The 16,203-nt window shown below is 39.8% G+C and overlaps 1 protein-coding gene across 1 annotated transcript in view; it reads left to right on the top strand.

Annotated features, from left to right (window-relative positions):
* Positions 1-16,203, top strand: part of PCNX2 (pecanex 2) — a 151,802-nt gene that overhangs the window by 17,565 nt on the left and 118,034 nt on the right. The window contains exons 6-8 of the mRNA XM_063151627.1: positions 4,530-4,677; positions 4,842-4,987; positions 6,162-6,255. Of these exons, the coding sequence (XP_063007697.1) occupies positions 4,530-4,677; positions 4,842-4,987; positions 6,162-6,255 (388 nt within the window). The remainder of the gene's footprint in view (positions 1-4,529; positions 4,678-4,841; positions 4,988-6,161; positions 6,256-16,203) is intronic.

Here is a 16,203-nt window from a genome sequence, read left to right on the forward strand (position 1 = left end):
AGGAGAAATAGGGATCTTGTGCATTGAGTCACTGGTGCAGTTGACAGTTGAGGTGGGAAGTGACAGCAGGTGATTTTGCTGGCAGGTGGGTGGCACCTAGGAAATAAAGCCCTGCCTGGTGCTAGCTCATCTATTGGGGTAGTTGTGTATCACCCCTGACTCTTGTTCCAGAGAGGGGCCACATGGCTTCTGATGCACATCTTTGGATGTGGAAGAACTGGTATGCAGAGCTCTGAGTCTGATGCTCAATGTGTAAGGCTTGGCAGGTTAAAATTTTAAAATTTCAGTCTTTAAGTTGAAGAAGTAGTAGTGTGTATGATGCCAGTCCGACATCTGAAAAAAAATAATAAAAAAAAAAGATTATTTCAGAGATCTGTGTTCTGATGTAATTGGTAGGTGTTGTGATTAGGCTACTAATTCCTAGCTCTGCTGCTGACACAGGAGATTGTTTCAAACAAGTCACTTCCTGTAGTAGGTACAATGCCTATTGCTAGTTTTTCCTGCTGCTTCAGGATTAATGTGGCAATCTTCATTAATGGCTAATGCCATGTGCTGCTTCAGTGTCCATGCTGGACTCTTGTAGCAATTATTGGACGGTGTGGTATTCCCTGGGCACTCCCATTGTTTGGTGGATGACCAGCTTAAATGGCAGTTTTTCCTTTTAATGTATTTGTGGCATAATAGGCAAATTTGAGTTGAGAAGAAACTGCTAGTTGGTGAAGAAAGGATTAAGGATGTTCTTAGGATTTCTAATCCACATATACGAATGGCAAAGTTCACAGCTTGTCGAACTTTGGTTTCATGCTGGTACTAACAAAAGCATAGAGCGATTTGAAATTATTTATTTGTGGCTGAACAGGCAGCAAATGTATTTGAAAGTGAAAATTTTTCTTTCAGAGCATAATGTTGTTGAAGGAAGTGGATTCTGTAGCAAAGCAATTAATGAACAGAAGAGAGACAGGCTTAATTAGCTTAATTCTGCTTGCCCAAGTTTCAAACCAGATGGTGTTTGAAATTATGACAGCAGTGCATTTTGTTTTACAGGAGTGAGCTATGAAGGTTGGGATAGGGATATGTAAGTAAAAAATGAGGAAGAAGGTTTGGAAGACTCCAGTAAGGGGCTACAAATAGTAAAAATGTTTTGGAGTAAAGTTACAGAGTAATAAAATTTAATTCTAATTACCTAATACTAAGGCAACTTTAAGGTTGAGATACACTGATAGTTGGTTGTTGTGATTACTGTGTCACAGAATTAAAGAATGTTTTAGGTTGGAAGGGGCCTTAATAAATACCATCTAGTTCCAGCACCCCCCACCCTTCTCCTTGGTCAGGGATGCCTTTCACTAAACCAGGTTGCTCAGAGCCCCATCCAACCTGGCCTTGAACACTTCCAGGAATGAGGTGTCTGTAGCTTCTCAGGGCAAGCTGTACCAGTTCCTCACCACCCTCACAGTGAAGAATTCCTTTCAAATATCCAGTCTAAACCAGCCCTCTAGCAGTTGAAAGACATTCCTCCTTGTTCTATCATTACCCATTCTTGTAAAAAGTTCCTCTTCAGATTTCTTGTAGTCTCTCTTCAGGTACTGAAAGGCTGCAATTAGGTCTGCCTGTAGCTTTCTCTAGGCTGAAATCTCAGCCAATTCTCCCACCCTTTCCTTGCAGGAGAGAGGTTCCATCCCTCTGATCATCTTGATGGCCCTCCTCTGGACTCACTGTATTAACATATGTACAAAGGCTGTTTCGTTTCAGCTGTAAAATTGTTCACAGCCTCCTTCTTGAGTAGAACAAGGGTTTGTCTCTAGGATATTTAAAATCTGTTCCACCAGTGAAAAACTTACATAGCAAAAGAAAGTATGGTGCTGTAACCTCTTTTAGATTAGGAGTTCATTTGTCAGCACTGGGATGGCATACTTGTTAGTGCAGAAGAAATGTTTACTGAAAGTATCTTACGTATGAGACCTGTAAGAATTGTTCCTTTTCATAAGTACTTTACCACAGTAACTTAAGCTTGTGTCTTGTGTTCTGTCAAAATATGAAAATGGTGTACAGACCAAAACTTGGCTGTTTATGCAGGACTCTTCTGAATCACCTTGCCAGAAGACTGATTTGGCCATAAGTCCTGATAGCTACACCTCACATGTCTGAGTCATGTGGCATATAATTTCCAGATAAATTAAGTGGTTATTGCAGAGCCTAGGTCTGATCTTGATACTACTGTGAGCCCAGCTGTGCATGAGCTGGAGACGTGTGGAGCAGTGGATAAGGGTAAATGGCACAGGGAAAAGTGCAAGTACACTGCCATGTTGTCCTCTTTAGTCTGCTCTTGCACTTGGGAAAGGTTTTTCCTGGTGTTTGAGCTTTGCCAGCACAATTTCTGTGCAGGGAGCGTTTGGTGACGTAGAGCTGATTGCGTACTCTGACAGGGCACTCCTAGTCTAGACACCTCCATCTTCATTTAAATACTGAAGGTGTAAGTCACCTGGAAGAGGAAGAGTAATAATCTTGAAAACAGTCACAAAGCCATCATGGCCCACTCTTCCAGTGCTGGAAGTCCTCATCACCATGGGATTGTCTGATTGGCATATAAAGCCTGTAAGAAGCAGTATGTTTAGGTTTTTGTTATTATGACTCTTTACCACAGCAGGAAAAAGAAGTCTGCAAGGCTTGTGGTTTGGAATGGAAAAGGGAGAAGCATATTCCAAAACCACTAGATAATCAGATTTTAAAAAATCTTTTTAATTGTTCCAGCCCTAAAGCTGGTTTGGGGCACTCTGGGACCAATTAGGTTATTTAAACCACAGTTTCTGATCTCTATCAATTATTCTTGCAGTTTGAACAGCCCAAGCCTTTAGGAAGGTCATTTTGATTAGGTATCTGTGGCTCCATCACCGCCCACAGGTATGGTTACATCATTAAGGGGGTGCTTCAGTAATGACACAGTTTAAGCAGAAACTGGAGTTTAAATCTTTAACTAGGAGAGGAAAAAATGTTATCTCTTCCCCTAACTGCTTTTTTTCTTTTTTTTCCCAAGAGAGAATAAAATAGACCTGGAAGACTTATTGAATTTTGCCTCCATGCACAACAAAGTATTTTCTGTACCAAACTTGTGCTTCTTTCATTGTATTTATAGTTTTTATAGCACAGGCTTTAGGGTGTGAGGGGCCTTTGTCCTATGAATTGAAACAGCTGTAGAGATGTTTTAGCTCATGAAGGTAGGTTTGTTTATAGAAATAATGTATTGGTAGATCAGCTGATACAGTGTGAGGAAAACAAGACAGATGATCTGAAAGGTCTGCATATGCAAAAGCTTGTTTACTTTTTTCAGTTTTATCAGCTGACCTTATGAAAGGTAAAACATCTTTTTATAAGCCTTCTTTCTTTTTAATCCTTAGACCAACTTAGATATGACACCACTGTTTCTTGACTGGTGATTCTTATAGGTTAGGATGGTAATTATACTGAGAGAAATATGGTTTATTATACATATGAGAAATTATGGCTAATTATACATATGAGAAATATGGCTTAAGATACGGAATTTTCAGTGGGCTGAAATTTTTTTTCCTTGTTTTTTTCCTTGATCTGAGGTGTTTAAACAGCAGGTATTGCAATAAGTCTGGGTAAGTAAGTTTCAGTACACTTTGCTTGGGGCAGGAGGCTACAGGATTTACTGAAGCATCTCCAACAATCACCCCTTTTTTCCATTTAAAGCATTTAATTGCACAACTGCACAGGGTGGTGATGAAATCACTGTCTTAGTTGCACTTCAGAACCCTAACAGGTAATTGTTTTGTTTTATAAACAAAGCACAGTTGAAAAATGTTTCACTACTCACCATGAATATGTTGTACACATATACATATATGAAAAAATGACATGCATGTGTAGAGAGGCAATATAAATATAATTGGTACTCAAAGTAGTAGAAATTGGACAAGTACTTCATGTGTATTTTTAAACCTATAGTTCTGTATTTTCCAAGCATAGGATAATCTGTTCTGAAATTGTTTTGCCAGTTTGCCTTTTGTCCTGCACCAGGTGTGTGGCCAGTGAGGAAGAGAGATTAGGCAGCTATCTGCTTTCCTGTCCAAGAGCTCTGTTTCCTTTGAAGGTGCTGCTTTCCCTTCTGTGAAAGGGGAATGGGCCAGTGCTTCTGCTTTTCCACTGCCAGCATACACAGTTTGGGAAACAATTACAGCCCCCAGGGAAGCAGCCTCTTACCATTCTAGATTAGGAACAGATTGCTTCCCTCTGAAACAACAGGAGAAGCAAAGCAGAAATTCTCTCTTGTTTGTCCTCTACTTCACACAGTGTCTTCTTGAAACAGCCCAAGCATAAGGGTCAGAGTACCTTCTCATCCAGATTTGTGGTTGTATTGTTTTAAGTAATGGTAGTGCTTTCCATAAAACTAGCAAATACTGCAGTGTTTTAGATTTCCATTTTTAGATGCTCTTGTTCAGTAGTTAATGAACGAAACTCTTGAAAGTCATCTGTGGAGAGTGGCTCCACTTCACTGCCCTGTTTTCCAGATAGCCAGATGACGGAGAGAAAAGAAGAAATGGTGGGAACAGAAAAGCACTGTGAGCAACTTCCTAAACAGGAAAGATCAGATGTACAAAGCCAAGATCGTGCTAGTACTAGTCCGGTGCTACCAGAGTCTGCCAAATTTGCAGCACTGTAAGGCCAGTTTACTTTACAATTTTGTACTTCAAAGATATGATGTAAGCTGTTTTGTTTCACTGAGTAGAAATGACATAAACTTTTAATTAACCTTTCTTTTTCTTTTATTGAGAACAAGAAAAAAGTTCCTCATAGTAGTTTTGAAACATTTTTGTGTCAAGTTACCAGGGCAGCAGGCAAAGGCAGATAATCTACCGGGTAACTTCTCAGCAAGACAGTTCTGTCTTGCAAGTAATAAGTGGACCTGAGGCGTCTGTGCAAGATGAGCTCTCCGTGGATGCCATGCACGTGTTCATAGATGAAAATGGTGAGTTTATCTAGTTGGGATAACTGCAATGCATGAGGAAATTTCTGAACACTTCAGATATCCTGGAAGGATATTTCTCTTGTCTGGTACTGGTTGCATGTTTTTGTGTGTGTGGAAAAAAAACGGCTTGGTATTTTAAAGTCAGATGAGCAATAAATAGAGTTTTCCAAATCCACCAGTGACCATCACAGACCTGAGCCTTACACAGTGCTTGAAGTTTATCTTCCAAACATCATCCTCAAAAGATGCTGGCTAGGCCAGAAGACAGCTTCTGTCTTGTCAGAAGAACCCCTGGCATTGTCTGCTTGACTAGAAGTTTTGCACTGACCTGACTGGGCAAAATATGTCTCCTTTTTACAGTTTTGTTCTTCAGCTGGCTCAGACTGACCTCTTGGTGTGGTGGTGCTGCTTGTATTTGGAGTTGTGATCTGCTACTCCTTTAAAGAAAATTAATGAGTGACCTAGTCTTGCCCCATGCATATAGTGGGGATGCCGCTGCTCTGAAGCTGTTCTTGGAGTCTGAAGCTGCAGGATGGGTTTGAGCCCTGTTTAGTGCCCTGTGAGGTACTGGCTCATACCTCTGAAAGACAGCTGTCTCAAAAGCCCTGTTTCCTTTAAAGTTACCTTCAAAATCAGCATGGAGTGAGTGCTCATGGTACTGGGTCTGTGACCCTGGGGATACTTTGGTTTTCTCCTGTTCCTCCTGGCTCTGCTGTGGCCAGAAGGGCAGCAGCTGCCAGTGGGGCAGGTGATGCAGCCTCTGGGTCAGCCAGCACCCACCCTTGGCTTTGTGCTCCTCTGCAAACAGAGAGGAGCTGTGGCTGCACTTCTAGCAGAACATTTTGCTGCTTTGTATCTCCTGACCTCACCTTTGTGAATGGAAAGAGGGAAATCTGATTTCACATTTTGTGGTGAACTTACATTAGTCGATGTGCTTTGTGTTTAATTTACATGCCCTTTAAATATTCACTGTGACTTCTGTGGTTCAATTTTCCAAGGTTTTCAGTTGTTCAAATGTTAATTTGCTTTCTGAAATCTAAAATGAGCCTAATGCATAGACTGAAAAATATATATTTATAAATGTCCTTGACACAGAATGTGTATTTTATAAATTTTTGTGTACACAAATAATTGTATCACTGAACTGACTTTTTTCCCTCTGTATTTTCTAAAGGGGAAATCAGATCCTGCTATTTAAAAGCTGGCTGTCAGAAGGAAGGAAATTTTAGACATCAGCTATCAAATTGTGATTGTATGTCAAATGCTCAGTAAGTAAGCCCTTATTTTTAGAAACATTGAAAGTTTTCATTGCTGGAAACTATGAAACTGTACCTGTGAAAGATGCATATGAAGGGGAGTAGTAGTGAGTAAATGTGCTAACCTTTTCTAGAGAAGTCAAAGCAGGAAATTTTTTTTTTGCTTTCTGCTAAAACACTGACAGCTTTATAAGAATATAGAAAAGAAAAAGTGAAAGTGAAAATTGGAACTACGCACTTGGCTTTATTTATTTTCTGGGAATAGCCAAAGTCAAATGTAGCTATTATAAATGAAATTGTAAACAAAGTAAGTGGGACCATTCTATCAACCTTGTCTTGTTTGCTTCATTTACCTGTTGCATTCTTTACAGATTTTTAGTGCTGTGTCTGTATCGGTAATTGACCTGTGGATTCTGGCAGTAGGGCCTTTCTCCTTGCATTAAATCTCTAATGATAATTTGCTGTTCGAAACAATTTTCTTTTTTTGATAGTTCTTTTTGGAGTGATCCATATAAATCCTGTATTTATTACTGTGGCTTCCACACTCTTCCATGTGATCTGTTGTTTGCATATCTGTAAAAAGAATTGTTGTAGCTATTCATAAGTATTTTAATGAAATAATTTTGGTTTCCATACTGTTTTACAGCATTTAGAGAAGTTGAGTGAGGGAGTGAGAATGGTCTTTTTTTAAATAGCAAAAATTGTTCTTCAAGTGTTTGGCTTTAGTGGAGGCTTTTGAAAAACTTGGGACCATGTTAAAAACAGCATTAGCATTTTAGATAGAATGCTAGTATGAGATGAGAATAATGCTTTCATTTGTCAGTGGGCAAAGAGTAAAAAAAATAGGAAAAAATTGACTAGTAGAAATGTTCTGTCTGTCTTTAGCAAAATAGCCCCTTTCCCCCATCCTGGTGGAGTTCAGTTTTGACCTTAAAAATCAAACATTTTACTTGGGTTCTCTTTATTTCATGCAACTCTGTTTCACCTTGCAGAGAGCACTCTTCTGCTCCCCCTTCCTCTAACTGTGAATTTGAATCTGTCCTAAATTCAGAAATAATTTTCTGTCCCTTGACTTTTTTTTTAATCAAAGGAAGGACCATCTTCCTTCTCATGTAAGAAGTCATGCTGAATCTGCCTTTGCCAGATGCTTATGTGACACCTCTGTCTTGGTTTGCAGGCCTTAAGGGATGAGGTTTGTTTTTAAGGAGTCCACTCAACCATGTTAACAAAAGCAAGTTCAGATATTCTTTACAGGCATTTACATGCATGTAATTTCTTAAGATGAGCACCTTTGCTGGAAGTTTCAGAGTAAAGTGATAGTTCAGGGAATGGAACAGATCAGAAAAGAGGAGTGGCTTCCCAGGACTTTCTTTGTGGGAGTCAGTGGGAAGCCAGAACATGAGCTTTTCCAAGAAGAAAGCAGCATGAAGGAAAGTTCAAAGCAGTAGTTAATATGAAAAATGAGCAAAGGGGACAAGGAAGCTTGCAGTATGCTTGAGCTGGTTTTTGCAGGGGCAGTTTGTAATGTCTAGGCCAGAGAGATTAGTGAGAGCTGTTTGTTCAGTGGGAAGTTTCTACCATCTGTGAGTAGCTTGAAGGGTAGCACAGGAAGGAAGGGGTTTTTGTTTTTTCTTCAGGTGTTCAACATCAAGTAGTTTTGTATTTAGACAATATGGAGCACTTGCAGCATATAGAAAATGAAAGAGCAAACCTGCTTTGAGGGACAATGCAGGAATGATGCATCTTCCCTTGTCCCCACCTGCAGGCTTGCTCATCAGTTGTGTCAGGTTACTTTCTTTTGCTAAAGATAAACCAAATGATCAGTGAAGGAAAGGTTATTAGTGAAGAAAAAGGCAAATAGGATAAAATGAAGCACGAGGTGTAATCAATGAGCGCTTCACTTAATCTCTTCTGTGTGTCTGTCTGGAGAGGGTCCTTGACAAAAACTCTTCCCTTGAGGATGTGCCCTCTCTGGTGGAGATGTTCATCATAAGAGTAGTCCATACCAACAGAACATGCTGCTGTTATGGAAGGATATTAGAAAAGAGACATGAAAAGTACCTCTGAGATGAACATGACTTATCTACCAGCCCATTAAAAAGTTAACTAAGGAGAAGACAATTATATTGACAGTACAGCTTCATGAGCTTCATGGTGCATAAACAACCAATAGCTTTAGGCCTGTTTTCTGAATTCAGTAAAAAGACATCCAAATTAGATTTCATGAGTCAAGAGATGTAGGAGAAAATTAATGCCAAGCCAAAAAAGGTGTCATCCTCCTTTCATGGGAGAGGGTGGGTTTTTGGTCTCATGGAGCCCAGATTTCAGAATTTAGAATAAGCAGGGAGAGCAATACAAAGGTTTGCAGTACATGTGTATGAGCTCTTAAAACACTTATCACCAATCATGCTTGCTTTATACTGTTAAGACTAAGCAGCTCTTAAGGGGAAAATGTCAAACTGAGTTGAGCAAGTGGAATAACCACGTGGATTTGAATGGACTGTGTCCTGATGTGCTTCTTTATGAGGAAAATTGACTCAGGACAGAGGATGACAAGAGGCCTCTTGGCCTGTGGGTGTTGTTGGGAGAGGCAGCAGACTTGTTGCTGGTGTCCAGGAGCTATGATGCTTCTGGGATGCTGCAGCTGTGAAAGGGGAAGGAATTTTGACTGGAGAAGGTGTAAACAGTGGCTGGTTTGTCAAGAGTAAAGTAATTGCCTTATGAGTTGGCCATAGGTAACTATTTTTTAACAATGTTATGCAAAACTGACAAAGATGCTTAAATATTACTCAAGAAGAGTTCTTAAAGAAAGCCTTGAGGCAAAGAAATTAACGTTTTATGATCTTCAATTCAAATTCTAACTTTCTATTTGTCTATTGAGTCTTAATATTGTCTTCTCCGTTTGTAGGCTTAAGCATTTCACATCAGATTATTAGGAACTGAAATTAAAGTAGTATCACTATGGCCCATTTTATCTTCTTGTCATAACACCTGAAATTATTTTTCTCACAAAAATTCACTGTCACAGACATGAGGATGTGTTATGGTTTTATTTTTCTTCTTTGTTTTTGTGTGCTTCCTGCTTTTCATTTGCTTAGGAAGGGGTGGATCAACAACAATGGATTGCAATGTGCCAGAGAAAGCAGATGTCCAGATCTGAAGGAGTCTGTGATTTCTTCCTTCAGACACTCCTTGACATTTCAGGCAATGCTGTTAAAGGGAATAGACTTGGTCTTGTTACGTCTTTCTGGTTCTGCAGTGCTGTGAGATGATCTTTGAAGTATTCTGCAGTTTATCAGTATTACTATATATTCCATCAGTTTCTACTTTTTGTCTTTGTGTGGTTTTGGTTCTTTAGCTTAATTGTTGACTTTTTCAACTGTAGTAGTTGTTCCTGATATTACCGGTACCTGCAGTCCTTGTCCTGGGAAATTTACTGAGCTTCTTAAATGTTGTCATCTTATTGCAAAGCTGCCATACCTTCTTGGTGATTTCTCATGGTCATCTCCTCACAGCTCTGACTCCTTCATTGTACAGCGAACAAATTCCATCCCTCTTCACAGCACACCCAACAAACTCCAACTCTCTCCTCACCCAGCTAACCCACTCTTTTGTAGCACTCCTCTTCTTATTGGACACAGCTGTGGCCTATTAAGGGCAGGCCTGCTCCTAATCTTTGCTGATTAGTACAGTTGCAACTCCTCAGGTGTGAGACTACCTTCTGCACTATCTTTATTTTCTTACATTCTATCCTTCCACACTTAAATGTAGTATAAATACTTTCTTATTAATAATTCCCAAAAATATTCCTTAATTCTGTTAAAGGTTACTGAAAATTAGAATTTTTTCAGATTGTTTTTGTGCTTGGTTCTTGCCAAATTGTCTCTCACTTGTCTAACAGTGCAGCTTTTAAAATATTTGAAGATGTAGCCAAGTTAAATCTTGAGGAGGTTTTTATGTTGTAATTATCACCAAAAGTAGGTAATTCCTTTTCCATCATAATTCCCACTTTGGTGGGTGATTCTTGTCACTGAGTTTGGTAAATTATTTAAACATTGGCAGGACTAATCAAGTCCCCAGTTACTGTCAGTGTAATTACCCTGACCCCACTTTTGTTTGTTGGCTTGCCAGCAACACCTCTTGCCAGCAGTCCCAATGGAATGGGTTCCCTGCTGAGCTAATTACATCTAAATTTGATGCTCCCATTGCTCTGCCAAATTCACCTCTAGCCATAAATTGCTTTGTGACAGGCTTTGACAAAAGTATAAACTCTATTCCCAGCTCATAGATTATGCTAGAAATTAAAACAAAAAGACCATTTGAATCTATTCTGAAGTGAGTCACCAAAACATGTGGTGGAGCCTGGCTTTCCTGGCTCGTGGCTGAACAGGACACCTGCTTGCCCTGAGTCTTGGTGACATGGGGAGACAAAGCCATCACTCCAAACATTCTCCCTTCCTCCTCCTTCACCTAGATTTATATGCTGAGTGCCATATTGTAAGGAATGTCCCTCTGGTCAATTGGGGTCAGCTGTCCTGGCTTTGTCTCCTCTCAGCTGCTTCTGCACCCCCAGCCTCCCCACTGATGGGTGATAGCTAAAACACACCTGTGTTATCAACACCATTTCCAACACAAATCCAAAACATAGCTCCATACCAGCTACTATGGGAAAAATAACTCTACTCCAACCAAAACCAGTACAAACAGAAAGAAGGATTACCCAGCTCTTAGCAAAAAGCACCTTTATCTTAGGTGGAAATTGTCCTTGCTGTGTGACACTTCAGCTTTCATTAGGAATAGATGATATATAAAATCCAACTTGCTCTATACCTTCAAAAAAACTATTCCAGTTTGAGCCTTATCCTACTTTCTTGGTCATGTATCTTTTAATTTACCTGTAAGAGTATTAAAATACCACTTTTTGTCAGATAAAATTATATTCATGTGTGTTTCATTACTACACATGGCTTAACCCCACCAGTACAATCATGTATTCACATTGCACTTTCCAGACATTTTCTGAGCAGTTGATCCTCTGAACTCCTCACCTTTTTCAGATGAGGCTCTGACACTGAAACCAGGCTTCTAAAAAGCTGTATTATAGCTAAAATGTTTTGCAATACAGATAGACACCTCCATTTAAAACAATTGCTTAGATTTTTTTTGCTTGTTTTGAGAATAATTGTATTTTTTGTATCATTGGGGCCAAAAGTTTAAAAAAGTATTTGCAGCAAACTAGTGGTTAACAAGTACTAAAAAAATAATTTAAGGTACCTGTCAGTACAGCTGCAGAGTGCTGGTGTTTCTGGCCCTGGGCAAAAGAGAATGTCAGATCAGTGAGCTAACTTATTTGATTTATGTTCTCACCCCAGAATAAGCTGTTTGAGTGTTTTATACTATATGAAAGTCTGTCTGAATGCCTTAATGGTACTGTACATCTCCTTCATAAATCTACTAATATTAGTATGTTCACTGCTGGAAAATTCCCTAAACCTTTGAGATTATTTCTCATAGGAGAGAGTAGTTTTTTGGTTTTTTTTTGGTGTTTCAAAATGTTTTAGAATGTGACCAAAAAGTGTATCATTAAAGCATCTTTGTATTTCTCAGCAAGGTGACTCAAATAAAACAATCCCCCACTGCTCTTGTAATAAGCTGCTGAATCTTAAAGATTTCTTAATGCTGCTTGTCAGGTTGTGCAGTTTTGCAGCTGAGCATGTTTTGAAATGGATGTGACAAATATTACAGAGTCCTCTTTGGGATTCAGTGGTTTCAGATGAGCTGCTCCCCTGGGCATAGAGCTGCTTGAACACAGAAATAAGCAGGGGTGTGCACTGAAAATGGTAATGTTTGTGTTGTAAAGAAGCCATGGATTTTTCTGAAAGGTACTCTTTACAAACTCAGTAGCATTTTCCTGATGGCTTGCAAGGGGCAGGAGGAAACCCTTTTGTTAAGCTTGGCCAGTTAAAATCCTTTCCTTTATTTGTGTAGGGATTTTAGACCTGCTTTCATTGAACACTGGGCAGGGACATGAGTGTTTTCAACAGGATGAGACTCAGAGGTGAGAGGGGACCGTGCTGCCACATGATGGCAGCAAAATCCTGCTCAGTACTAGGAGTTTATGGAGTGCTTCATGTGTTGGGACTGGTTTCTCTCCCATACCCTGCCCTCCCATAACGAGAGCAAAAAGGAATGTTTTAAAGTATTGGAGATAACACAACTGTGGAAGCTATTAATACACTAATGCCAATAAGGCTGCATCTTCTCAAAATGCATTCTCTAATTTATTAGCTAACACATACTGTTTGTTTTTAAAGTTTTTAGTACATTTGTCTTTGCTTTGAAATGTAATAGGCTTGCAAATTATCATTTTACATGCTTATTAACAACATAAAAGTATCTGAATACTGGAAAATAAGAGTATATGGACCCCATTCTTAACATAAGACTGAATGGACCCCATTCTTAACATTTGAGTAAGAAGGCATTCATCACTTCCTGCCTTCATACTGTCAACAGTGTCTTTGGGAACATGCTTTACAAGGCCTTTCTGTCCATCTGCAATAGTTGACTTAATATGTACCACTGCTTGTTTTGCAGTCTATTGCAACACGGCAACAGTGATCTGATATATTTTCTGCCTATTGTTTCAATATATCACTACATCTAGCTTTCACATTCTGTAAACTCAGATACTCTGCCTTATTGTTATTAAAGGTGTTATTTTTGCTAGTTAAAACAAATGCCAAAAATTATCCCCAAATCCTGTAGTAAAATGTGTTTAAATACACATTTGTACAACTAGCAAAATATGAATAACATTTAAGAGAAATTTAATCTTTAGCCTGAGCTGTCATTAGATGTAAGCACTGAAGAAAGTTAATGTGCACATTCTGAATTAATTTTACACTTTATGAAGCTGCTAAGTCTTAAAAAAAAAAGTGAAGTGTGCTTCCTCTGTTTTTTCTTTTTCCTGTGATTGGATTTGTCACATAATTATCCACTGCTAATGCAGCTATCACTGGCATATTTCAGTCTTCTTACATGCTGAGTTGCTTTTTAGTGTGAGTCTTGTTAGTTGAGAACTGTAAGCCATCATTTTCTTAAAAGAAGCAACATCCACAACTTTAGTGGCTTTTAGTGTCAGTCTTGAAGTGTGCAGTACTCTGGTCAGATTGGTGCTGGCAGCTCTCTAATGGAGGCCTAATGAGCAGCATCAGTTCAGACAGCTGCATTTGAGCCACAGACTGTTTTGAAAGTGCACAAGGGTATGGGTGTGCTGAGTTCTTGCTGTGTTGTCAGCACTGGCTGGGTTTTGTAGAACCACGTCCCTCAGGTCTCAGTTCAGTGCTTTTGGGTGCCCCTCAGACCAGTACTCCAGAAGCAGTTGCTTGTTAGATGTGCAGGAGGAGACATTTCCAACTCTGAGCGTCCTTCTGGCTCTTCCCACCCATAGTTGCTTACCATCACCTAAGGGCAGTATTTTAGGGAGTATTACACACAGCTTTCAGCTGTATTATTTATTATCACTATGATATTTATTATACACTGTAACTCTGTAGTGACCCAGACAGCTGTCTTAGGCAGTCCAGTGAGATCTTTCTGGTTTTTAGCATGTGCAGACCTGTCTTTTTTTCCAATATGCAGGTTAAAATGAAATTTAAACAAGACCTGCAAAACAGCTTTGTTAACAAGGAATTCTTTGTGGTCTGCCTGTATAATGAACTCATGGAGGGGTCAGACCCAAGGCAAGCTAATCCTAACAAAGGGAAAGACTTAGGCTGGATTATGTTTGAATGGCTCAGGCCAAGTTGTTGATGGTATAAGGCAACAGGCTAAACAGAGGGGGAGAAGGAAGATTTTTATTTTTCCAGCACTGAGTGGTTATACTGAAACATTCTATGTGTTAATATGATTGCTCCACTATCTTGTGCTTACTGAGTGTTCTTACAAAATGGGATTATGAGCCAGAAAAAGAATCCTGGTTTTATACCCAATTATCAGTAGAGGGTGCTATGTTGCTTTTGAATTTGATCTGCGTAGGTTATATGTTTATCAAAGATATTTTTAGTTAATAATTTATTACTCAAAATTTAGTTCAATTATACCTTTGCTTACATTAGCAGTGCAGTTTACTGTGATAGATCTTGATAATATTAATTTAATTCTGCAAATGAACAGATTTTCTATTTAGCAAGATTCCGTGTTATACTGCGATCAGCTCCGTTATAATGATTTTATGATTAGAGAGTGTTTGCTCCTATTTATATATGGTAATAAATTTATAGAATCTAGTTTATAGGCTTACAAAAACACAAACACCATCATTGCATTTCTTACTGGTGTTTGCTGTCAGTGTGATAGCAATGTCATCAGATGAGATGTACAGTTTCTAAGTAGCTGTGCAAGCAATTCATCTTTGGGGGTAGCAAGTGAATGTCAGAAGGAGGTTGTATGGAAAATAGGGATAAGGAAGACAAAAGCAGCAGACAGGAGCTGAAGGAAATGGAAGATGAGGAGAGAATAAGAAGATACAGAGAAATGAGGCTGATGACTGCCAGATGACAGATTTTGATTTTGAAACTATTGCTTTACTAGCTCTGCCTTCCCAACTCCTCTGTCCTAATTGCTTTTTCAGGCTTATAAAGTTTCTGACTGTTCCCCACAGTCACTGTCCTGGCTGCTTGTGGTCTCCTCTGCCACTTGCTGTGAGTCGGAGCTATGGATTTTTGATGCGAATCCAAACCAGACTATGGGCACTCTTGGCTTTTTGGGTAGCTTCAAGTCTGGTGGAAGATGATTTGATCTTCTAGGTTTATTCTTGGAAGAAAGCTTATTAATAAAAGATTTTTGATTTCTGAGAGCTGGTAGACTCCTCTGGTATTCTGTTCCATCCATCTGTCCTTTCGCCATTTCCATTTTTGGTGAATGTGGGATTAAAGATGTGGTCCAATCTCAACATACTTTTGGCTTTTGTAGAATGACAGCTAAAGATGCAACAATTTAGTGAAGATTGACTCTTCATTTAGGAAGGAATGAACAACCATTGTTTTATTCCCCTGCTCTTTTGTTGAGTCACCTTTTGGGCAGGAATTCCCAGGCTAGTGTTCCTGCATCGACTGGGCTAAATTTGCCTTCTTCCTGCTGTGAACAGGGAGACTCAGGGTTGCACCCATGATGATAAGGAATGGGACAGCTCATCCTGAGGAAACAAACAAACAATCCCTTGCCTTCCTTCTGACTGGGCAAGGTTGCTCTGTAGTCCCTATCTGTGGGAATCTTACTCCTGGGAGACATTCCTCAAGGCTTCCTCCATTTTCCTCCTGCTTAAATCTTCTGGTTGTGATCCAGGATCTTGGATGAGTGCCACCCCTTCCGCACTGTTTTGTTAATAACTGCTGACAAAGGAGATGATTCTTACAGAGGGATGCCTTGTGGCTGGGATATCAAGGGGGTTGTGGTGGACATGTTCTCATTGCTAGTGCTGTCTAAAGGGAACATGACAGCCTTCCTGACTCTGGGGAGTGGATCGTGCTGCTGTCTGTAGCAGGAGGAGTGTGGTGTGCAGAGGAGGCCATGAGGGTCAGGAGCATGGGTGCTCTCAGTTCTGCTCAGCTGAGAGTTCTGCTGGAGTGGCACATGGTGAATATCAGATCTGGAATTCAAGCCTGATAGCAATCAAGGCTTTGAAAACATAAACTACCTGGCTGAGAAACCCAAGGCAGGATGTCTCCTCTGCTGACATCCCAAGGCTGATCGTTTTCCTGTTGGTCCAGGCAGAGCTATCAAATCCTGGAGGGGAGGACAGAGTGTGTGCATTTCAACCTGTTGGTGTGACACTTCAGCCCTTCTTTTAAGTAATCCAGACACTGAGCTGTGTTCCAGAACAAGGCTAACCACTGCAGCTGAAGTTAACAGCCAGTCATGTGCAGGACAATTACAGTTTTAATGCTTTAACAAGGG

Source organism: Melospiza melodia, chromosome 3 (assembly GCF_035770615.1).
Source record: "Melospiza melodia melodia isolate bMelMel2 chromosome 3, bMelMel2.pri, whole genome shotgun sequence".
NCBI lineage: Eukaryota > Metazoa > Chordata > Aves > Passeriformes > Passerellidae > Melospiza > Melospiza melodia.